This window comes from Chelonoidis abingdonii, chromosome 3 (assembly GCF_003597395.2).
Source record: "Chelonoidis abingdonii isolate Lonesome George chromosome 3, CheloAbing_2.0, whole genome shotgun sequence".
NCBI lineage: Eukaryota > Metazoa > Chordata > Testudines > Testudinidae > Chelonoidis > Chelonoidis abingdonii.
This window is the reverse complement of record NC_133771.1, coordinates 144614453-144639635: the sequence shown is the minus strand read 5'-3', so window position 1 is coordinate 144639635 and position 25183 is coordinate 144614453. Positions and strand designations below refer to the sequence as shown.

General features: G+C 41.9%; 1 protein-coding gene across 1 annotated transcript in view; it reads right to left on the bottom strand.

Annotated features, from left to right (window-relative positions):
• Window positions 1-25183, bottom strand: part of WDR64 (WD repeat domain 64) — a 137467-nt gene that overhangs the window by 97924 nt on the left and 14360 nt on the right. Inside the window, exons 5-8 of the mRNA XM_032771094.1 lie at window positions 21520-21549; window positions 5610-5720; window positions 2545-2759; window positions 1650-1784 (exon numbers count right to left, since the gene is read on the bottom strand). Coding sequence (XP_032626985.1) covers window positions 1650-1784; window positions 2545-2759; window positions 5610-5720; window positions 21520-21549 — 491 coding nt within the window. The remainder of the gene's footprint in view (window positions 1-1649; window positions 1785-2544; window positions 2760-5609; window positions 5721-21519; window positions 21550-25183) is intronic.

The window sequence follows — 25183 nt, the reverse complement described above, 5'->3', positions numbered from 1 at the left end:
TATATTTCTATTTTTAGGGTTACAAATTTCATTTTAACATTTGTGTATTCTGCAAATGTCTAAATATAATTTCATCCAGCTCCTTCTGAAGCTCCTTTGGGAAATGTACTTCTTCCAACAACTAGAGACACATATACAATAAATGTTTAATGCAAAAAAAAACCCTAAAGGAACCTTTGCATTTAAATTATATATAACACAGTATACAGTGGTGGTGCATGCAGGTCAGGCGCTACCATTTAGGCAGCCTAGGCAATTGTCTGGGGTGCCAGGATTATACGGGGGACGGTATTTTGCTGGGGGAGGGGGGCGGCAGGCAGCTCCGGTTGACCTGCCGCAGGCATGCCTGCGGAGGGTCCGTTAGTCCATGGCTCCGGTGGAGCTGCCGCAGTCATGCCTGCGGACGGTGGGCTGCTCGCGCAGCTCCGGTGGACTGCCCGCAGGCATGACTGCGGCAGCTCCACCAGAGCCACGGACCAATGGACCCTCCACAGGAATGATTGCGGCAGCTCCACTGGAGCCGTGGGATCAGTGCGGGGGGCGGCAAAATGGCCGTGCGCCTAGGGCACGAGAAACCTTAGCGCCAGTCCTGGGTGCATGCACCTCTGACTATATTTTTGACACTTTCTCTCTCCCCCCTCCTCATCTTTCTTGGGGTGTTTTCAACTTTCTAAACCTCTGAACACCTTCAAATAGCATTTCCAGGCTCTGCTAGTGACCCAGCGAGTGATCTTGCTCAATTTGACCATTTTACTTTCTCTCATCCAAAAAAAATACACCGAATACCATAAAACCAGAAGTTATGGGCTTGATGCAGGAATTACTGGGAATATATGGCCTGTGTTATGCAATGGATGAAACTATAGGATCATAATTGTTGCTTCTGCCCTTAAAATTCTACCTGACAAAGAGGCTGTGAGTGGATCTAATGTTTAGAAATCCTTGAATGAAAAGCATTATTTATAGTTTCTACTCATGTCAAATTTAGTATGTCCATATTATTTCATTTCTTAATTTTGTCATAACTCACTTTCCCCAAAATCACAGTCTGGTATAAATCTATGTAGCAGAGCCAATTTAACCATGGCTTTTCTTGCATCATTAGTAACGTTCTTTAATAAGTTCAACTACATGTTAAATACCACCACCAAAAATATTTAATTCCTTATCTATTTTTCATACATTTATATATACATTTTCACCATGAGCAAATGAATACATGTGCAATATATTTGAATTTATGTAGAAAAGTAGGAAAGCAATGTGCATTATTCTTCAAAATAAGTTATTACAGCAGTTCAGGTAAAATCATCCAGTTGTTTGGTTTGCTTGGTAAATTTGCCTCCTGATGAAAACCCAAAGCAGACAGACCTTGACAACAAATTTATTTTTAAAGGTTATGTGAAAGAAAATAACATGGACAGTCCTTGGCATTTAAAAGTTAATGAGCAAAAACCAATATACTTTTATGAGGGCTCATTCTGTAGAGCTTTGCATGACTAATTCCAATTATGTCTTAGTTTTAATTAGCCATCTTTTACAAAAGACATGGCTACTGTAATTGTAGAATTCTGAAATGTACTAATCTCCCATGTGGCTCTTTCAATGAAGAGTTTGTGTTCCACTATGACATTCATGGTTCTACTTACAAACTGTCCTCCAGTCTCTTTAAGTCATCCAAAACAAACGAATGAACACTGTCTAAGGAGCAGGATCCAAAACAATTCAGGGCAGAGATAAACTTAACCTTCACAACCCAGTCATCATGGAGTTTTCGTTTAATACTGGGGAGAAAAAGTAGGTGGTTATTGTACAATATATGTGTGTGTGTGATAATAATGAGGATTTCCAGGTTGACATTAAAAGTGCACACAATGAACACTTGCAATTCATAGAAAGAGAGGTGAGATACCTTAGATCAGTGATGGGCAACCTGAGGCCCATGGGCACACATGGCCCATCAGGTTAATCTGCTGGCCAGCCATGAGACATTGTTTACATTGGCATGGCTGCCCGCGGTTCCCAGTGGCTGCAGTTCGCCATTCCCAGCCAATGGGAGCTGCGAGAAGCGGCGTGGGCTGTAGGGCCCACCAGCGGATTACCCTGATGAGCTGCAGGTTGCCCACCACTGCCTTAAGTCCACCAGCTCCAAAGCCATAGGCATCTAATACTGGACATAATGATGCATTTCTTTAACATGGAGAAAGAGAAGGGCCTGTGGCACACAACTAAGCAGTTCTGATTGCACCTAATAGAGGACAATAGAGTTACACCAGGGTAAAACTGGACTAAAGCAGCGGCGAACTGGGCCCATTTGTTCTTACTCTGTAGCAGCTCTGTGTGCAGAGCTCCCATTGAAAACAATGGAGTTGCCATCACACAACAGCTAGAAAATCAAGCTCACTGTTTTAAAAGCTATTTTCATTCTTATGTTAGGCAAGGTCCATTTTTAAGCACTTTTAGAAGCACAGATCATAGAGAACCAGAGTTTAATTATTTGATGAAAACTGCTAAAGTGATAGTATTTTACTACAAACAACTTACTTCTTGAATTTCCTGGAGTCCAGGACCTGCAATTGTGATTTCTTTTTGGCTTTGGATTGCTTTAGTCCAAAGTCATCACTGGTCACTGTAAAAAGGTTGACATGACCCCCATCATCTCCCATTAGGATGTCATCCTTAGCTAGCTGATCTCCTAAATTCACCGTACAAACACAGAGCAGACAATGTTCCATTGGTTTGATGATAAAGCAATTATCCTGTGAAATACAGTAAAGAGTTTGTTTATCGTATAGTCTCTACGATGCTCATCCATTTATATCAACGTCTAATTCTTGTCTCAGGGTTTTCAAAATCTTGCCATTCCAGCTGTTTTGTGATACCAGATACTCATGCAGCTGGTAAATCAATGGGAGTTTTGCTATGGACTTCACTGGAGCTTGGATTTCATACTGATATTTTGTTGTGTTTGGATTAGGAAATATTAACAATAAATATAACAGGAGAATTAATCATGCTAAATGGTGTGCCAGTATATTGTGAATTAGGATCTTGTTTGTTTAAAAACTTGTTTCTTTGTGAGGAAAAATGTGGACTGGTACAGTATTAGAAGTCAAGTGACAGGGACCAATAGAAGTGGGAGACATGCTGGCAGCCTGTTCGACTTGGGGCAGGTTCTATAGTGGGATTTTGAGTCATCTGAATTCTACTGTTCATTGACTTTATCGCCTCACTTCCTTTTGTATTCAATAGAAAATGTACTTGCCATGCCTACCTTCTGTGAGTGTGAGAGCAAAATGCAGCTGGCTTCCATTCAGAGTTATGTTGTTAAAACAATACAACACTTAGGATATAACTTCTTGCATCCATATGGACATTGTGGGTTTGTTCACATCATAGTATTTGAGAACTGATACTTTTGAGATAATTTCTTTTACCTTTTTGAAGGCAATTTCTTGATTTGACACCTACACTCAAGATGTGTAGGACTTTAATAGTTTATTCCATGGTTTTGTCACTATAGAAAGGTCTTGTAGATATTGACCAAGGTAATTTGCATCATAGAATCATAGAATATTAGGGTTGGAGGAGACCTCAGGAGGTCATCTAGTCCAATCCCCTGCTCAAAGCAGGACCAACACCAACTAAGTACATATCTGAGTTCTGATACATTAGTTGGTGCATTCAATTCTCAAACTTCTTTTACTTTCTCAGAGCTAGGACTCATTCCATCTTTGTTTATTCTCTGTCCCAAAAACTTGATTTGGGGTAGGCAGAAAACACACTTTTCCTTATTTAGCTTCAGTCTGAACTGATTGATTAGGTTAGAACTTTGTTGAGGGCTCTGTTGTGTTCTTCCATCGAAGACCCATATATCAAAATATTGTTCATTACAGCTACAGATTTTTCCAAAGACACATGGGAAAACTGGAAAGGGACACAAATGGAGTTGTAGTTTTCATAAACAATAATGAAAGCTGTTAGTGTGTGATCCTTTGATAACATACACTCTGAATGCAAAGTTTTTGTCTTTGTAGGTTGTTTCTGTGATGAACTGGCCCATGCAGTTCAGAATACCTCCAGAACTAGTCAGAGCTGTGTCAGGTGACTTCACCTCTAGGAGAGGTTGAAGATGACTGTAAGTCCCTTCTGAGATGACTGTGATGTCTGCTTCTGAGTCAATTTTAAAGTCTATAAGCTTTCCATGAATATTCAGTTTCACTCTCCAGGCAGGCTTTGTGTCATCACATGTGATAAATCCATAAACAATGGCTCTTAATTGTCTGTTATATGAGTCAACTCCCTGACTGCTCTGATGAAGCAAACTGCAGAAAAACCATATTTTGTCCATTTATTATACCTTGCACCTCCAGTGAAACATACATTTGTTGGGCTATGAATTTTTCCACATCTTGTGCAAGCAGACTGGAAGCCTTTGGAGTTTGACTGGAATTTTACCCTCTTAGGTTGGGAGTTTCTGGTTTTTCAAGTTGCTCCTGCCTTTTGTTCTGCTGTTTGACCAGTTCAGACTGCTTTGCTATCTGTACAACTGTGGATAGGGTTTGGTCTGTTTTTAATGGTAGCTGCTGTTAAAGATTTTTATCTTTTAGCCCAATAATCAGCCTGTTTCTGATATTTTCATATTTTGCGAATCCAAGATCACAGTTGTCAGCCAATGGATACTGAACATTTATAAAACATTCAACACAGCTCCCTCATTCTTGGATTCTCTGGTGAAAACATGCTCTTTCATAAAGCACATTTCTCTGAGGTATAAAGTGTCCATCAAACATATCCAGAACTCTTTCATAGTCATCTTTGTGATGATCTTCAATAAAGTCAAAGGATTTAAAGAAATACTCTTCCTGCTTCCCCATAGCATAAATTAAAGAAGATACCTGAAACTCCCAGTTTCCTATGGAGCTTTGTAGCAATACAAAATCTTGCAAAATACTGCTTTCTTTGTGTCCATTGTGAAGGTTCGTCAAAGCTGGAGTTTTCTGGGGGCATTGAAGAGTAGCATGTTCATGAGTTCCTGTAGCCTTTATTGCTTTTTCTTTCTGTTTGCAACTTTTGTTGCTATTCCTTCTGTCTGCAATCTTTGTTGTTCCTTCCTTTTTTTTTTTTGCAACCTTTGTTGCTGTTTTCCTTCTGTTTCTTGTTCTCTCCTCGCACTAATCACACTGCTGAAACCATATCATGTACTTCTTGTACATAGCAGGTTTCAGGGCTGCAACTAGCAGCTCAGGATTCTGTATCAGATACAGACTGACTACAGACCATGAGGAAGAGGATGGGTAGTGGGGAGACTGATAGGAGTTGTAGTCCCCTGCTTAATAGATTCATCACACTATTAAACTACTCCAAAAGAAGGCTGAATTAAACTTCTTTTGAAGACTTGTACACTAGTCCTGAAGCCTCAAACATTTCACTTGCTGCAGAGGGAAGGCCATTTTATTCATTTATTTACTAATTCTTCTCTAGGAACTCATTGTCACTCAATAGAATTCACCGTACCAGACAGTTGGAACAGGGCTATATGATGTGAACACAGAGGATTCTTTAGTGTATTAGGTTTTCTTTAATATTTGCATGATCCAAAACAATACCTGGCAGCTGCCTTGTGATTTATAATCCCAGATGACAACAGTCCTTTCAGTTACAGCAACAACTCGTTTGAGCTGAGTAAGATAATCACATCCAGTAACCCAGGAACTATCCTGATGAAAGAAAAGGGATGGTTGAAAGATTTAGTTCATGAGTAGGTCTCCTAGGTGCTAGGATAATACAAATAATCATAGGATATAGATCTTTTATTTTAAGTTTCTTGTACGTTTGCTTTCATGAAAGTGACGAATATACAGCTTATAAATTTGATGAAACCAGAGAGAGTGTCAGTAGACACTGTGTAATGCAGTTTTGCCAATGCACTTCTGTTTGACCTATTGTTACAGTTCTGGGCTAGAAATTGTAGATTGTGCCGTGGTTTGGTGATGAGAGCCAGTGATCACTATGGACTAGGTTAATAGAATCACATTTGTTTTTATCTGGGGGCAAAGCCAGCCTCACCTTCTGGCGCTGCAGAGGTCCCACTGGGGGTGGAAGCAGTGCAATTCTATTTTGCAGTAGGAGAGGAAAGATGGGGGTGTGCACCCCTTAAGTATTGTGGATTCTAGATGTGTACGGACTTCTTGCATAATAGCACAGAGGGTGCCAGTAAGGGTGATCTATGGGCATGTGAGGCCACACAAGGGTGCCACATTACAAGGGCAAAGGGCTACTTTGAAAATTGAGCTAAAGCAGTTTTAATGGAACACTTCCAGAGCTGTCCAATAGGCTCGTGTGGGAGATGCCCACCTCAGACTGCATATAGGATTTGAACTTAGGTTTCTGGAGGTAAAAGGATAGGTTACTAATCCTTCAACCCACTATGCAACTTTGACCTCCACATGCCCCAAATTCACATATTTTCAGAGTTAAATCATCCCATTCTATCTACAGGCAAGACCTCAGATGAGTGACAGAAATGAAGAACTTTCGTTGCTACAGAGCAGAAATATTAGTCTGCTGAGTTCTTCTAAATTCCTGTTAGTGCATTAGGAGAGATCCATCCCACTTGTTCAAGCAAATGAGATTCCCAAAGGAAGTGTCAGTTTGGCCCAAGAAGAGGAGCCACTGTTAGCTCAAAGTACCATAAATTTCTGTTGTACTAGTCTGGCTTTTAGTGTATAAAAGCTGTTTTACCTCTTGCATGAAATATATATAAATACACAGAATCCTCTTTATATGTGAATCCAGTAGCTAGATGGATACACAGTATATCTTTCCATCTCCATCAACACGTCAAGCAAGACTACTATTGTATAGGTCCCAGTGCAAACAACAGCACTTGAAAAACATCAGGTCAGATTCTTGGCTGATGTTATTCAGGATAGTCTCCCCTGGCTTTAAAGGGAGCTCTGCTGATTTATGCTAGCTGAGAACCTGACCTATAACATGGATTTGGGACAACCTCTAGAAAATATTAATTGCATTGGAAGTGTTTGATAGGCAGCTGCTGGTACTGCTGGGACTTATGTTGAGGAAACTGTCCCTACCCAGGAAGATGCATAAGATCAGCACCAAGAGTGCTGTGAGAGCTGCTGCTTCTGATTCAACCTTAAGACTTTGGGGATGGGGAATATTTTTCCTTCAACCTGCCTACCAAATATCAGCTGTGTGTGTGTGTGTGTGTGTGTGTGTGTGTGTGTGTGTGTGTGTGTGTGTGTGTGTGTGTACGTACACCCATTTCTGAGCATTACTGATGGTGTACTCTATTGTAGGTAGCTGGGAAATGTTGGTGCTTCACAGGTTTTAATTATTGTTTGATAATTTTCACAGAAGGTCTTGTTACCTGAGAACAGTATGTGTATGTGGGGTCATTTTAGGCATTTGTAATAAATAATAACAACTCATATACAGCTCTTTTCATCAGCAGATATCAAAGCACTTTACCAAGGAGATATCATCCCTATTTTATAGATGAGGAAACTGAGGCAGCAGGAAGAGAAGTGACTTGCCCAAGGTCATGCAGCAGACCAGTGGCAGTGCTCAGAATAGAACTCAGATCTTCTGCATCTTTGTCCAGTGCCCTAGGTTGCTAATATGTTAACCAGTAAGGAAAGGGTCTACTTTATGGTTAGGTTTGTTATTCAATATTTATAGTACTGAGCCTGGACTGCTGTGACAAGGTAAAGGGTTAACAGGCTGTCAGATGCCTGCTCAAGGCAGAGTATAAAAGGAAGGGAAAGCTGAACCAAAGAACTACTAAGAAGAAAGTTCCCCTCGTGGCTGGTTAGAGTAAGGGAAGTCTCTGGGAATTATTGACCAGTATTTTTCAGTTGATTTCTTTTCATGTTGCAACTGTTGTGTGGGCAATAAAAAAAGTCCCAAAGAAAGGGCCTTAAAAGACTAATGCCTGAAGCTTTATTTCCCTTCCCTGGCTAGTGAAAATGTTGACTAGCTTACAGTTGCATTTTAGCATGCCTAGGAAAAGTAAAAGAAAGAACATTCTCATAACTACAGGCTTGTCTACACCTAAAACACTGCAGACATGCACCTGTGTTGCTGTTGCACTTAAGTTAGGACACTACCCGTGCATACAGGAGGGGATTCTCCAGTTGGTGTCGGTAATCCACCTCTCTGAGAGGTGGTAGCTAGGTCGACAGGAGAATGCTCATGATTTGAATAGCTCCAGCTAGGCATTACTGGATTACTTCTCGTCAATTCTCTCTCTCCTGTGAAAAATTCTGTTCATTTACACCCATGGGCAGTGTGTATAAGAGGGTTGGGGAGGCTTAGCATTCCCCCAAAACAGTGGCCCTGCAAGGAGAAAAATGCTGGCTCATCTCCCTTTGGAGGTATGCCGGACCACAGCGTTTGGAGCACTGCCACTAGAAGCTACTTAGAAATGTAGGGGGCCACCAGCACCAGTGCTGTGACCCTGCACACGCTCCGCCTGTGCTCTGCTCTGAGGTCCCACTCCTGCTCGGCCTCTTCACTCCAGTGGCAGAAAGGAGCGAGCAGCGGACAGGGGCGGCTCTAGATATTTTGCCGCCCGAAGCACAGCAGGCAGGCTGCCTTCGGAGGCTTGCCTGCGGGAGGTTCCCAGTCCCGTGAATTTTGCGGCAGCCTGCGGGAGGTCTGCCAAAGCCGCGGGAGCAGCGGACCGTCCACAAGCATGCTGCCAAAGGCAGCCTGCCTGCCGCCCTCGTGGCGACCGACAAAGTGCCCCCTGTGGCTTGCCGCCCCAGGCATGCGCTTGGTGTGCTGGTGCCTGGAGCCGCCCCTGGCAGTGGATGGGGCAGGGGCTTGGGGGAAGAGGCGAAGCGGGGGTGGGAAGAGGGAGAGTGAGGGTGGGACTTGAGGGTGCTGGGCTATGATCCAGCCACTGCTGGGCCCCCTTTCTGGGGAGCTTCCAGCACTTGTGTAAGCTTCCCCAAACAAAAGAGTTGTGTGCCAACTACATTTACATCCTCTTGGGACATTCAATCTCTAGGTGATTGGACTTTCCTAACTCAGTCAGGGGATGGTCCTTCCTAATTCAACCAGGGGAGGAGAAACCTGGTGTTTCAGAAGATAAATTACTGCATTCCACTGCCCAGTGGAAGGAGAAATCTTATAATACTAAAGACAAAATAGATGGAAACAAATGTTTTCTCCTCCATGTAGTTACACATCCTTCTTGGGAATAATTAATTCTGCGGTGGAATTTTCAAAAGCATAAGTGACTTAGGTGCACAAGCTACAAAATTAATGGAATGTGTGGTCCTAAATCACTTAAATTAGAATGGTAAGATTTTTTTGGCAGTCAGAAGCTGTAGCTAAAATATTTAAATACAATTGAAACTCTCTCCCTGCCTCCCCTTTTTATGGAAAAACTATTACATCTTTGGTGACACAAAAAGATAAAAAAACATGTACAAATGTCTATACCACTGGCTCAAAAATGGATATTTAGACTGACACAAAGCGTGGAGGTTATTTTTCCAGAGCATGAAGTTTTGAGTTTTATCAGATATTACTCACTCCAGTACCCAAGAGAAAAATATTTTTAGCTCTGGTTCCCACTCTATAGTGCATTCATATGAATTTCAGACTCCTTTCCACTTGCTGATGTCAGGTAGCTCATAATACAATTTTGTATTTGTTTTACAATCACAAGCAGCTGGGGCGTGCACCTTATGTAGAGTAAGAATGAGAAATATAATAAATTATGAGTGATTTGTATTCAGTGGAGTTGAAATAGGAATTGTTAGTATCCTCTTAGATCTACATTTTCATTTTTACTTCTGACTGAATATAATCATGGCTGTCTTTAACATTCAGAGTTAGACCATTTATTAAGAAAAAAGAGAGGTGGTGTTGTGTGGGAATTTTCTGTGGATTTTTGTGTTTTTATGTAATGTGGAGGTTTTCTTTACAAAGCATATAATCTATGCACCCTTTGTCTGCTGGTAAGAGCAAGAGCCAGAGGTTATGAATGCCTTCACTTTTGTTAAATCACTGCTCACTTTATGTTGGAATTCACAAATTTAAAAAGTCTTTGGTAAATCAGAAGAGATATAATTCTCTTCCCACATATTTTGTCCAATTTAAAAGGAAATTATGTTACTCAGACTTGCACATGGGAACTTCAAAAAGATGATACTGCTTTGCATTTTTTATTTGCAGATCTCAGTTCCTTACAAAGGTGCGTATCACTAATATAACACCATTTTACAGATGGTATAGGCACAGAGAGCTTATATGATTTTCCCAAGTTCACACAGCAAGTAGCAGAGCTGGAGACAGAACACAGGTCTTCTAATTCCTCCTCCACTGCCCTGCTGCCTGATGAGGCAGATAAAACTCACTGCTTGAATGTTACTTAGAAAAGATCTTAAAAAACAAAGTGCTGTCTGTCTGTGTAGACACGAAGGGTATATCTACACCATAATAAAAACCCTGGCACCAATTCTCAGGATCTGGATCAGCTGACTCAAACTTGCACTGGGGGCTATAAAAGTGAAGTGTAGACATTTGAGCTTGGACTTGAGCCCAGGCTCTGAGATCCAACCCCCCTTGCAGAGTCTCCGAGTCCTGGCTCCAGCCCGAGTACAAACATCTAAACTGCGATTTTATAGCCCAAGTACCAAAGGCCTGCAATCTCAAGTCAGCTGATCTGGACCAGTCACACCTATGTAATGCCATGGGTTTTTTATTGAGTATAGACATACACTAAGCTTCCAGGGCAATATGGGCAGCGAGAAGGTTATGCCCAGCAAGCAGCAGCTTGTATCCGTATGTCATTATATATAAAAGAAAGGATAGAGATGACAGTGAGAAACAGATATTCTTTCTTGACCAGACTTCTCAATCACACATATCCAGCCCTCTTTTTTGTTGCATATGGAGGTACTCACCATTTCAAAAGGTTGAAAAGCATGTGTTGGATCTGAACAAGGATCAAGTAATCTGATTGCAAAGGAAGTGCAATCAGACAAGAAGTAGAGGATGGTGCTCCTGCACTTGGAAGGCAAGAAGAGTTTTCCCTTATAAAATGATTTGTCACCCTGAATTACTCCAGCAGCTATTAGACTGAGAAGAGTAAACTGCTGCAAAGTTGTGAGCTTGCTTCTCAGAGGCAAAAAAGGGAAAGCATCAGTTTCAGATTTCATTGACTGCTTGAAAAATTTATCCAGGGCCTTTGTCTAAAAGAAAGGCTGACTTAGCTGCTGTTGTTGCCTGCAGCTCCTGCCTTAAACTGCCTTAAACTGAGGCAAGTCAGTGGCAGCTAGTTATGGTGGGGAGCTCAGCTAAGCTAAAGCCATGAAGGAAGTCTAATGATCTGATTCTACAGAGGCTAGTTTGAGAAGGATGAGAACTGGAAAGATGCTAGAGGAAGGGACTCTCTTGTGACAACAGCCAACCAACAATTCATTGGATATTTCAAGCATTGTGCGAGTTGTGCAGGTCATATCAAGAGAACAAATCTTTTTGTCCCTGGAGTATGTCAGAAGGTAGCCATGGTTTCAGCCAAGACAGTGGTTATTTTTGCAGAATTGTCTGTAACATACCACACCTAAGGCCAAAAGGCCATGATTTATGTAATAGGCAGATACAGGGTCCATGGTTAACAACTAGACCAAAACTGACAGATGTGAGAGCTGGGATTAAGTGCGTTTTATTCAAGAACAGAAGAAACAACTGGCCCATAAACTTGGAGTTACATAAATTAGCTGGGACCCCTAATTGTACAGACGTACAAAAACAGGTCAGTGTTGTTGTAGCCGTGTTGGTCCCACTATATTAGAGAGACAAGATGGAGGAGATAATATTTGTTATTGGACCAACTTCTGTTGGTTAGAGGCAAGTTTTTGAACTTACACAGAACTCTTCTTGTCTGTCTCACCAACAGAAGTTGGTCCAATAAAAAATATTACCTCACCCACCTTGTATCTCTAAAGCAGGGCAGCCACATGTGAGTGTCTGGTTTGCTGTTTAGAGTTTAGGGTTGAAACCTATGCTGAGAGGGCATTTAGAGGTTCTGCATAATTATGTAGATGGAAAGAATCAAAGGATTAAGCTGAGAAGTACAGAATAGCTGAGTGTATAATGGAGAGGCATGTTGAGTGGTGCAGCTCATGCTTTATGAGCAACACCATACATAGGAGGCATATTTCCCATGGAGAGTACTCTGCTTCTAGTAATTGGGTAGTGGTACAGTTACTCTAGAAGAGGTGCATGAACCCTGGGTGATAGACTGCCTTCTGTTTACTTCTATCTGATGGGTCAGACCCTCTTGATTTGGGAAGTGACTAACAGAGCTGAAAATTTGGAATGCAGTCCTACCGTCAGATGTAAACTCAGTGTATTGTTTGCTTCTCCGTTGGAAAGAACAGGGGACCATTTTAAGGAAGCAAAACAACCCTGTCATTTCCGGAAGAGAGACCACTACAATTTTGCAAGGCAAAAATCTATGCTTTGTGGAGTCAGGTGGTGGACAAGCAGTTAAAATAATTGCAAGGGAAGAGAATCATCTACAGTGCTACTCAGTAAGCAGGGGCGGCTCTAGGCATTTCACTGCCCCAAGCACAGCATGCAGGCTGCGTTTGGTGGCTTGCCTGTGAGAGGTCCAGAAGCCGCGGGACCAGAGGACCTCCCGCAGGCAAGCCACCGAAGGCACCCTGCCTGGTGCCCCCGCGGCACCGGCAGAGTGCCCCCCGCGGCTTGCCGCCCCAAGCACGCACTTGGCGTGCTGGGGCCTGGAGCCGCCCCTGTCAGTAAGGGAAAGTAATGATATGTGCAGCTACGGTGTGGGTGCATGTGGGGGAGGGTGACAGATTTGGATTAAATAGGAACTATCACAGTCAGCTCCTGCACACTCAAAATCCAGACCATAAATAAAAGAATTTCAAGTTTTTCTTGAAGATTTTGTTCCCCAAATATAGAGGTAGCACATTCTGAGGTTGCCTCCTCGTGCTATGGTTTTTAGAAGGCACCTAGCACTTTCGCATCTAACTCAGAAGGCAGAGGAGAGTTGATACTACAGAACGAGAGGCTTAGATTCACTTTTCTCTAGGTTTCAGTAGCGTTCATGGTGGGGAGAGAGGAAAATGGTTTATGCAAAGGCAGTGGACAGTTTAAACTCAATCTGATTAGATAGCTTTCTTCCCTCCTTCACTTCTATTTGTTTTAAAGCAGAGAAAAGCGAAATGAAAGTTATATAGCTTGTTAATTCCTACTTAAAACATAATACTTACAACTAAACAGTGTATGTGCAAAACCCTATGGAGTTGCAGAAATCTGAAAAGTTGCACTACATATACACTATTACAAGCCAATTCTATTGCAACGTTGTCTTAAAGTTTGTAAATAGATCATTTAAAACAAATATCTTACTACTATAATATAAAGAAGTTAGAAAGCCAGGAAAATTAAGATCTATCATTAAAAAAAAAATCTTCCAGAAACAGGAACTGGAAGTCTTGTTCTAAAAATCTTACAGATGAATTCTGCTCCAATTTAAACTTGTGAAGACCTATGGTCAGTAGAGTTATTTCAAACTTACACTGGCACAAATAAGCAGAATTTAGAACTTGTACTGTCAGAAAATCTGGAAATACTCATTTAAACTACCAACACCCCACACTGAATTTAGGAGTAGTTAGACTTTCAAACTGTATCCTGAGTATTGACTTAAACTGTGTGAATTTTCAAACACTTAACATTTTATTCTTCCCACTAGAGTAAGGAAGGAAAAGTTTAGCTCCATTTTGATTAGACTATTCCAATCTCTCAGTGTAACTCTCTCAATTTTTTCCTCCTATCTAAGCTGCAGAACCACCAAATAGCGTGGAATGTAGGTTTCAGCACTAAACTCACCAGCAAACTAGATACTCTCAAAATAGAACTTGGCAGCAATTAGTCCCTAGGCAAATGCTATAAGGAATATGCATCCATGCATTGCTATGTAGACTTAGCTTAATGCTCTGCAGCACCTCAGTGAAACGCTTCTGCATCACAAGGACTATGACTATTAATCCCCTCAAAGTTTAGCAGTGAAACAGGACCCAGTTCTGAGGCCCCAGGATCCTATTCCTCAAGTTAGGCAGAGAACAAAACTATTTGCAACCAGACTTCAGTCACTGTAATTATACAGTACAGGGGAAGGCCTGCAAGGAATCGAAACTGCTCCCTCTGATACAGTACAATGTGGGCAATATAAGCCAATATGTTTACCAGAGGACTGAGCATTACTTAGATGGCATTTTCGCTAATAAGGAGAAAGACACTTGCACAGTTGATAAATTTGAGAGCCTTTTAAAAGCACTAGGTTTGAAGGTTAAATGTGTGTGTGTCTGATGGTATTTTTGAAGGGTTGAGGAAATATGAAAGTTTGTGACACAGAGTAATACATAGGCCATATCCTTCACAAGAGGAAGAGGATTTGGAATTAATAGTCTTCTCTGAGCAAGCAAGCAAGCAAACACACACACATAGGAGTATACATTTATCCTTTAGTAAAAAGTTGTTATACTAAAAGCTCATCATGATTATTCCTAATGAACCATAATGATCTTATATTGATGAAGCACCGGTCATTCCTGAAGACTCCAATGAGCATCACAAGAACTAGTTTATATCTAAACATACATTCACACAAAACAGCCTGCGCACATCTCCAAGAATCATTTAATGGTCCACTGCAATGCAACCAGCTCTAGGTGGGAAGAAGAAGGCAGATTGGGAGAAAACTGGTGCACAGCCCCCACTACAACAGAGGGGAATTTTGACCTAGGACACCAACCAAGACATAGTTTCTTCTTTAAGATTTCCCTGTTTTGAAGAGATAAGCCATCACTGACTGACAAATCTAAAAAAAAAAATCAGAAAAATTCAGTCATAACACACACCACCTGTTATTTGTGTATATACCAGCAGATAGCAAGTGTTAACAAAATAATCTGAACTCCAGACATGTCCCTTATTGCCTTAAAATGTTATTTATATGCAGATTTATTTTTGCATAATGCAACAGCAAAAAAATGGATACAAAGATGTGTACTGCATCCGTTTATTAAAAAATTTCAGTCAGGAAGAAATTCAGCATGGAGAAATAAACAGGAGCAAGTGGGCACTGGAAAGAGCAGTGAAAGAACAATTTTTCTTTTTCTTTTTTTCTTTTTTTAACATATACGAGTTGAGGATTCACATTTTAAAATGGTCTTTGCCAAATTCATCTTTCATAACTCCACTGAAATTACTCCCGGGGATCATGACTATTAAGGCCAGAGGAGACCATTATACTCTAGGTGGAAAGCCAGAGAGAGAGAGAGAGATGGGTTCCTTCCATGGAATAGCCACGGCCAACCTTACGGAGGGATACGCAAGAACAAAAAAGCATCAGCATTGCCAGTAAAGATAAACAGGAACATACAGTGCTGTACACTTGGAAAGGTGATAAGACCCAAAATGAAAGCCCCTGACACATGAAACATAATAGAGCCAACATAAGTCCTATTAAAAGGCCTAGGATTTGTGAGTGCTCAGAAACTAGCAGTACCAAGCCCTGAAGAAGGCTTCAGCATGTTAACAGATAGCCTTACATAGTGACAAGTGTCATGCAGGTAAACCTCTTGGCAGCAGAGATTATCTATAGCTAAGTGGCAGGAATCTGTGGACTTCCTGCGGAACTGTTAAAAAGTGTCGGATCAGTTATTCTTTTGTGGCTGTAGATCCTGTTCAATATTACAGAGGGAGAAGAGAGTCAATCCTGTCTGACTGGCAAAAAAGGCATTATTTTACTGCTCTGGAAATGTAAAGACAGCAAACAAGAGCATGGCACTACTCTATCTGTCCCAGACAACGTTTTTTGCTTTGGTTTTGTTGGCCCAGGTTGTTGATATCTTAAGGACCAAGAGAAGACCACAGCAAACTGTCTTCACTCCCAGCCATACCATGACAGAGCAAATCTTCACAACTCTTCATCAGCTTCACTGTTAAAAATCTGTGCCTTGTTTCTAATTTCAATTTGTCTGGCTTCAGCTTCCAGCCATTCTTCTTCTTATGCCTTTCTCTGCTAGATTAGAGGCCTTTAGTAACCAGTATTTTCTCCCAGGGTGGTACATATACACTGTAATCAAGTTACCTCTCAGTCTTCATTTTGGGAAGCTAAACAATTTTCTTTCTTTTGGTCTTTCATTATAAGGCGTTTTCTCTAGTTCTCAAATAATTTGTGGCTCTTTTCTGTGCCCTCTTCACTTTTTCAACATCTTTTAAAAAATATGAACACCAGACCGGCATGCAGTATTCTAGTACTGGGCTTACCAACACTGTACACAGAAATAAATTCGTCTCCCTACTCCTACTCACCACCCCCCGTTCACACATCTAAGGATCACATTAGCCCTTTTTGCCACAGCATCACACTGGGAGCTCATGTTCAGTTGCTTGTTCACTATGACCCCTAACTCCTTTTCAGAGTCACTGCTTTCCAGGATGCAGTGCCCCATTCTGTTGGTGTGGTCTGCAGCCTTTGGGACTAGACGTATAACTTTGCATTTGGCTATATTAAAATGCATTTTGTTTGAATGGGCCCAGCCTACCAAGCAACCCAGAGCACTCTGTACAAATGCCCTGTCCTCATCATTATTTACCACTCCACCAATCTTTGTGTCATCCACAGTTTTTATCACCAGTGAATTTATATCTACTTCAGGATTATTGATGAAAAAGTTGAATATCATCAGGCATAGTAAAGATCCCTGTAGAATCCTACTAGAAACACCCCCATTCACTGATGATTCCAATTTACAACTACTTTGAGACATGTCAGTTAGCCAGGCCCTAAGCCATTTAACATGCATTTTATTGCTGTTGTACAGTGCTAATGTTTAAACCAGCATGTTGGGCAGTACACCTCTACCCCAATATAACGCGACTCAATATAACACAGGTTCGCATATAGTATGGTAACCCCAGGGCTCCGGCAGCGAGGTTCGGGAGGCAATTTAAAGAGCCTGGGGCTCCGGCAGCTGCGGGGAGCCCCAGGGCCTTTAAATCACTGCTGGAGCCCTGACACCGCTATCCCGGGGCTCCGGCAGTGGGGCTCGGGTGGAGATTTAAAGGGCTCAGGGCTCCCCACAGGCAGAACTTTGGGCTCTTTAAATCACCACTGGAGCCCTGCCACCGCTAGCCCAATATAATGGGGTTTCACCTATAACGCAGTAGGGATTTTTGGCTCCTGAGGACCGCATTATATCGGGGTGGAGATGTACTAAGTCAAATGCCATACATAAGTCAAGATATATTACATGTATGTACTTATCTTTATCAACCAAGCCTGTAATCTAATCAAAGAATGAAATCATCTTTGGTTGTCCATAAAACCATAAAGCAAAATAGGAAAGGATCTATTGACAACTCAGGTTCTTCTTATCTGGTATTTGGAAAGGTTCAGATTGTACAAATATTTCAGGAGACTTGGCTTTTAGTCCTGGATCTGCCACACAGTTGCTGTGTTATATTGGTCAAACTCACACTATCCTTGTACCTTGACTTTCCTGTCTTTTAAAATGGGACCATTCCTTTCCTATCATGATTTCATGAATCTCAGTTTTTTAAAATGCTATGAGAACTTAGGTTGGAAGGAGCATAAGGTGTTATTCTGCAATACAATGGCAAGAGCACTGCTCTGAGAATTATCTGTCAGCAGATGGAGAGTTCAGAGAGATTTTCTCACTTAACTTGGCATCCAGCCTCACTCCATTTTCATAAAAGATACAGATTGATAGATGATCTAAAAGTGGCATCACAGACCATATTAAATCAGATGAAAATGTCTTAATTTCAGACAGAGAAGAACACATTGTTAATTCTACCATGCTGTTTCTGAAGATCTGGGAAGAGAAATATAAGTCCTGCAAGGCAAAGATGTCCAGCTATCCAGAAATTAATCAGGAGATATGGCAACACATTATACACAGCTTTTCATTCTAACACTAATTTAGCTGCTGGGGCTATGGCCTCAGCTTGTGTAATTTGACACAGCACTCCTAAAGTTATTGGAGATGCAGAGATTTATATCAGCTAAGTAGCTGTCCCTGAAATTTTACTAAGATTTCAGAGATAGACAACTGAAAGGAAAACTACAATTTTAATATGCACTCTTTATTTTTTAAAACATATCTTTGGTTCCCAAGGAGTTCCAGAATGACGAAGTTTATCACAGCACATATTCAAGCTGGCTGGAAAATGGAGTTTCTCTCCCATGAAAAATATCTTGAAATTTTATTTCATCTTGATTCAGGACGAAAAGTCAAAATCTTGAAGTCTTTTGCAGAATGAACTATTCAGCAACAGTTCATTCCTGACATATCAAAACACTGGTTTCAACATTACTGAAATTAAATCATTTTGACTTTTTCTAACCCAGAACAGGAAGTCCAGCAGTGGCCATTTTGATTTCAATTTGCAATGCATCAGTGAGTCAGGACAAGGGCAAGAGGAGAGCTCGTTGAGTAATGGGGCGAGGACTGTCTGACATACATACACAGATAAATAAAAATGTATTGTCCCTAGGATGGGAGATGAGGGGTAGAAGGAAGGGACCCCTTATTGGTCAAGGAGGTGCTCCAACATCTGAGTGCATGTCTTAGTGGCTGGTTGCCACCCTGGCGAGGGGTGGTTCCTTATCCCCAGAGGTGGCAGTCCAAGATCAGTACCCTGGTATGCCATCTCTGGAGGAGACACCCAGAGATGTTGGGGACTACACTAAGGGCCCTATCTTGGAGGCAACAGCTACCTATTGTCCAATGCAACAGTGGCTTTGTTTCCCAGACCCCGCTCTCTGACATCCCCAGGTGATTCCCCAACACCTAACCTTGGTCTTGTCCTTGCAGAGCGAGACCAAGCATGTCAGCACCTGCAAACCACGATGGAGCAGGCTACCAAGCGGCCCTCTCCTCTGTGGGATGGCAGAGGGAGGAGCTGTGTAGGCTTGCAGTGGGGTGCTGTGGGAATGGCCAACAAAAGAGGGGTGTAAGCACAAATGTGCCTCCACACCTGATACATGGAGCAGCATGAGGCATTCCTCAAGTGGAGGGCCAAGGCTACACAGCCATTGCTCAGCCAAGTTGTAGCCTCAGCCACCAGCCTGCTGCTCATATGGAAGTAGAGGAGGAGGAGGAAGCTTAAGGGGGTTTACCTCTTAGCTTTAGCCCCTTAAATATTGTTGGTTTATTGGATCCAAAACAAACAAAAGTTGTTAAAAGTTATTGTTAATATTTGTATTCAAAAGACAGTGACCAATAGCTAATCCCAGAGATCCAGGACTAGGGCTAATCTACACTACAAAGACTTTGCTAGCATAGCTATACTTACAAAGGCTACTAATGGGGACACCACTTACAGAGGTTAAACCACCTCCCCAAATGGCATAACCTGTGCTGGTAAAAGGAATATTTTGCCTGTATAAAATGTGTCTACATGGAGGCTTTTGCCAGTCTGACTACATCAATGAGGAGAGTGATTTTTTCACATGCCTGACATAGCTATGCCAGCACAACTTTAAACCAAAACAAAGGGTTAACACTAACGCCAGGTCTACGCAATAAGGTAACTCATCATCACTGCAAAATACCCAATGGTATATTCTCCAAACAGCAGGCAACAGGGTCACTACAAAAAAAAAACAAACCCACAAAAAACCAAACAAGCAACGAAAACAACAACAAAAAAGCTGTGCCATGATGCAACAATATCTCCTTTCCTAAACAATATTTTCCAGAATTGTTACATTTAAAAAGAATCAAAGAACACCTGGCTCCTGTTGGACCTTCCTTGAAATCATCTTTACATTCATGGGATGAATCCTTCAGCAAAGCACTGGGGACTATAAAATTTTGAGGCCCATGTCAGACAAGCATAGGATTTATGCAAGGCATTTAACCCCTGTGTTTGGTTGTGACACCTTAATACTAGCTTGTGGGTTGGCACAGCTAGACATTTGGTGCAATTTCCACTTCACTGACATGCATACCACAGACTGTTTTAACCACTTCTGACAACATCTATAAAAAACACAGTATGTTATGGGTGATCCGATATAAGGATATTAACACAGAGATCTATTAAGTTAGGAAGGTGCCAATGCTCAAACAGTAGCAGATAACACAAGCCATAGCTGGCTTCCATAGCCTGGGCTGCCCAGAGGATTCAGGGGGCCTGCAGGGCCGGGTCTTCGGCGGCAATTTAGCAGTGAGTCCCTCTCGGAGGGAAGGACCCACCGCCGAATTGCCACCAAAGAATGAAGCAACGGTGGTAGAGTAGCCTAAGTGCCGCTGATCGTGGCTTTTTTTTTTCTTTTTTCTACTGCTTGTACTCACTGGGTGGCACTCCGAGGCTTTGGCAGCACTTCAGCAGTGGGTCCTTCACTTGCTCCCAGTCTTCTGCTGCACTGAAGGACCCATCATCGGAGACCCAGAGAGAGTGAATGGCCCGCCGCCAAAGTGCCGCCAAAAACCCGGAGAGGCTTGCGGGGCCCCTGCAGGGCCCGGGACCAGGGGCAAATTGACCCACTTTCCCCCCACTCTGGGCAGCCCTGTCCATAGTCTGACCAAAATAATACACACCTACTTGTGCATAGCAGGGTGTTTCTGCTATCTCTTCAGAATCATGTGTGTCTATTTTAAAAATACATCCCTGTAGTGACTACAAAGGTCAAATTAGTCCTTGCAACATCAGTTATAAGTTTTGAGGCACAAACTGGCTACAGAGCTGCTTTTTTCAGTGGGTGGTAGTTGGAGAAGTTGGGTGGCTGGCCTAAAATACCTTTATTTCCTCTTAAGTGACAACCGCTTTGGCGGATCCATCAGGATGAATGCACTCGCCCTGAGGGACAGGGTATCTGCATTGACTGTAGCAAGGGGTCACATCAGCTATTTGGATTGATGACAGACTTTGGTCCTCAAATCCTCTGAGGTAATGTGCTTTCCTAAGACCTGCAGTGCTATTTTCAGGGTAAAATTTAGCCTTCAGAGTGTATTTATGTATGTCAGTCAATCAACCATACGATGCAGTTAGCAATCTGTAGAACTGTATTTCCCTACTCAGCATGACAGTTTTTCTTACTAAAATTGTAGTGCCAACTGAATGTCACCTCTTACCCTACAGCTCCAGAAAAGATGTTGGAAAGATATACAAGGGGGTTGGGGCTGGGTGCGGGGAGGTGGGAGGGAAGAGGCATTTGGTGGAAGACGTGCTTATCTGAAGCATCCTTCCACCCTGGGAAACAAATACCCAAACTTCTCTGTAATTGAGAGGAAAGAATTGAACCAGAATGTCCTGACATGCAGCACTATGCACAATTATGCAGGAGACTCAAGGAGAAAAAGAGTGTTAGAATTTTCAATTAAAAATCAACAGTTAATGAAGTGAAATAATTAGAAAGTAAACATTATTCTATCTAATTATAAGGAGGAAAAAAAACAAACTTACTGCAATGTTCGTGCTTGTCAGAACCCTCATCTGAAAACAAAACAGAAACAGAAAAAGATAATCAGTAGCTGGCAATGGAATTAAAAATCTGAGCACAGTCAGTTCAACAATCACCACAGACAGAGAGTTAGTCACCATGCTTTTTCAAGGACCTGGAACCAAATGGAATAACCAACCATGTCTCATAGACCAGAAGGGACCATCATGATCATCTAGTCTGACATCCTGCATGTGTCAGGCCATAGAACTTCACCCACCCACTCCTATAATAGGCCCATACCCCCTGTCGGAGTTACTAAAGTCCTGCCAGTGACTTAGAGGAACAAAGACAGAGCTGAAGTATCCATAAAATGGGAATCATTAACTGCCATCTATCTGCAATTTGAGATCCTTGAGGGAAAGACAGAAGTGCAATATGTCCATTTTTATAATGGCATTCATCTCAAGTCCTGTCCTGATGCAAGGCTCCTTACTCCCAAGAAGATCAGTTAGTTTCTTTCTTTATACTTGCAAGAGTGAGAATCCTGGACCAACCTTTTCTCTCCTGCATCCCTAAAGGCAGGCAGCCACCTCCTCCTACCAGGATCTCACCATCATCCTTTTGCCACCGGTTCCTCTCAGATGTGCCCAAAACCCTCTATTGGCAGCTTTAATCATACATAGAAAATCTAGGATCAAATTCTGCCTTTGGAGATGCAAGTAGGGAACACTCATTGGCTGCAGTGGGAGACTGAGCAGGAAGCTGCCTTTTCAAGTCTTCCCTAAAACAAACTCTACATGCTGTGTAGAGTTAACAATCCACCGGCTTCCTGAGATTTGGCTTTATTGACAAAGACATTAAAAACAGATTTCACTTCCAGGATTCTGCCCAGGCCTGGCTGCTCCTACTGCTCTTCATCAGACCACACCCTAGATCCTCCCTCTCTAGAAAGCCCCTCCTTATACCTGATGGGATGAGTAATGAGATATTGGCCTTAAATTTAACCCCTTCCCAGTGGGCTCAGCATTTGCTGTCAATCTAGAGTGCTTCAGGCAAATGCTGCCAGTCTGGGATAGCCACATACCTTTTAGAAAGAAGGTAGAATTTTGCCCTCAAAGAGGAATTTACTGGGTTAGAAAATAATAATTACTTTTCCTTTGTCTCTAATTTAAGCTTTAATAGCTGCAGACATGTGAGAGCATGTGCAGGATTTACATTACAGCACTCAGTCTAGAAAAGCCTCTATGCTGTATTTACATTGGAAGATAATTACATTTGAACAATTTACACAGCACACTTGGATGATGGAAGTGTGTCACTTGATAAGTGTTGATGTTGAAAGCTGTCCTAACCCATCCAATCTGAATCAATCATTTGGAGAATTGTGGAATGTAAATAACACATGCAGCTGTCAAAACAATAATTTGCTGGAAATCTTTTATTTTCCACTCTTTTATTAGTGTAGAATGAGGCAAACAGATACGCTGTGGGATGACTAGAATCCTTTTTACTGTTTCTATTTTCATGTATAAAACAATTTTTCTTCCTTGCTATTTCTACCTCCCCGGCTTCCAATTATTCTCAATTCCAGCCCTCCCTCCCTCCATGTCCCAAAATCTCCACATGAGGAGAACACACTTTTTGAAGGAATTGACCTGGAAGGGCTACAGGGTCCCATACAATTACTTAGTCAAATTTGACTCCTGAAAGCTACTTTGTGTAAGGTTAGTGGTGCCAGGAGAATACTAAATCAAACTATATGTTGCTTGTGCACACCAGTGTATTGACTTTGATGGAGGCATGTTGGATTTACACCAGTCTAGAGTGCAGAATTTGTCCTTAAGTCTATTATACCAGACTGTTTCTGCTTAGATGGGCACTCAAAAGTGGCATGATAAAGATCCAGAAATTCACTACTCACATCAGACCAGGCATTGTCCATGGATTCATGGACACGGCTGCCACTGACTCGAGTGGGAAATATGTGCATCCAAAACCCAGCACCCATTCAAATATCTAATCAAGTACAATCAGAACCTTAAAATAAATAAAACCTAAGTCTATTCATGAAAGGCAGTGCTCATGAACTGACAACCCAGGAGACAAATGGCCTCTATATGCACACTGCAAGACCCATAAGTTTAGTTACAAGGCAAGCTTCCTCATATCATATGACCCTGTCAATATGCTGAAGAGCTGACCTGGAGGAAATACCATTAAAGATGAGACAGGAGGGTCTGTTCCTTTTGAATCTTGGTCTCTGGACCAAGACTGCTGGAAAAGGTGCTAACACTGTTGTTGGCTTTGATGTGGGCTCTTCTGCTGGTAACTGGAATCAGACCAACTGATTTCACAGCTAAAGAAACAAATTCTGCTCTCACTTGGATTCTGTCTACATTGCAATTGGAAGTATGATTTCAGCACACACAGACATACCGGGGATAGCTTTGATCTAGCTAGTGTGCATACTGATAGCATGCAGTGAAGCCATGGCAGCATGAGCTCCAATGCGGCCTAGTCATGTGAGTAAGTACTCAGGGTCTCAAGTGGGCTTGTACAGCCTATGCTGAAGCTCCTGCTGTTGTGGTTTCACAGCTATTGGTTCTCTCGCTAGCTAGATTAAAGCTATCGTGTGTATGTGTACCTGTGCTGCAATCACATCTTCGACAGCAGGGTAGACATATACTGGTTCTGGTGTAAACTCAGAGCTATTCCAATGAAGCCAATGGTATTAACCTGTTTAAATTCAGAGCAAGTGAAATCAGAGTGTGCCCCACTTTGTAATGCCTTCATCATTTTCCAAACAGCATGCATAGTTATACCAGCATGACTCAAAATCTCCATGCACAGCTTCAAAGAGCAAGATGTAAAATCATTTAAACTCTGGAAACGAAATAGAGACACTGACGGCAAAGTGACGTCAATGGAAACTTGGAGGAGGCAGCAGCACAGAACTTTCTAAATAGCACAGGGAATAATGTATTTTTTATTGCTGTGCTGCGTGGAATTCTTTTTCCTTGGTGTATGAGAGGGATAATGTTCCTGAAGACAGAGGCCTGGGTTTTCATATAAATTATTTCAGTAGTTACCAAATGCCTCAGTTTTGCTTTGGCATTTAATTACCCACATGAATCTTTGGTTGCCTAGTTCACTCTTTCCATGAGCATTATGTCCTAATTAGTTGAAATACCTGGACTATGCTATTGCTGCTTTAAAACCTAACTGCATTTTTACAATATTGTGATAGACAAGTTGCATTCTGATCACAGAAGTGGCAATCTGCACAGATGTGTGATTTATGTCCACTGCATTTTATAGCCTGGCTAGAGTATATTTCTTTAACCATTCATAGAGTATCTTAGACTTCTTAACAAATGTTGCTTTAATAATATTTGGAATCTAAACTGCTATTAAGCTGGTTATTGGAGAGTACTAAGAGAGTACACTGTTCTAACCCTTCAAGATTCATAGGCCTTTTACATCAGAAATTCCTCAAAAGGTGGAAATTCCACCCTGACATAATGCCATTAACTTGAGAGGAGTTGTGTCTTTTTACACTAGGGCTGAATTTGGCCCTAAGACTTTAAAATGTCAAATACTGCACATCTGGGAGAATTTCATAATCGACCCTGTGTTACCTGTGCTGGGGGGTGAGGAGGTGATGCAACTGCATCAGGTGCACTC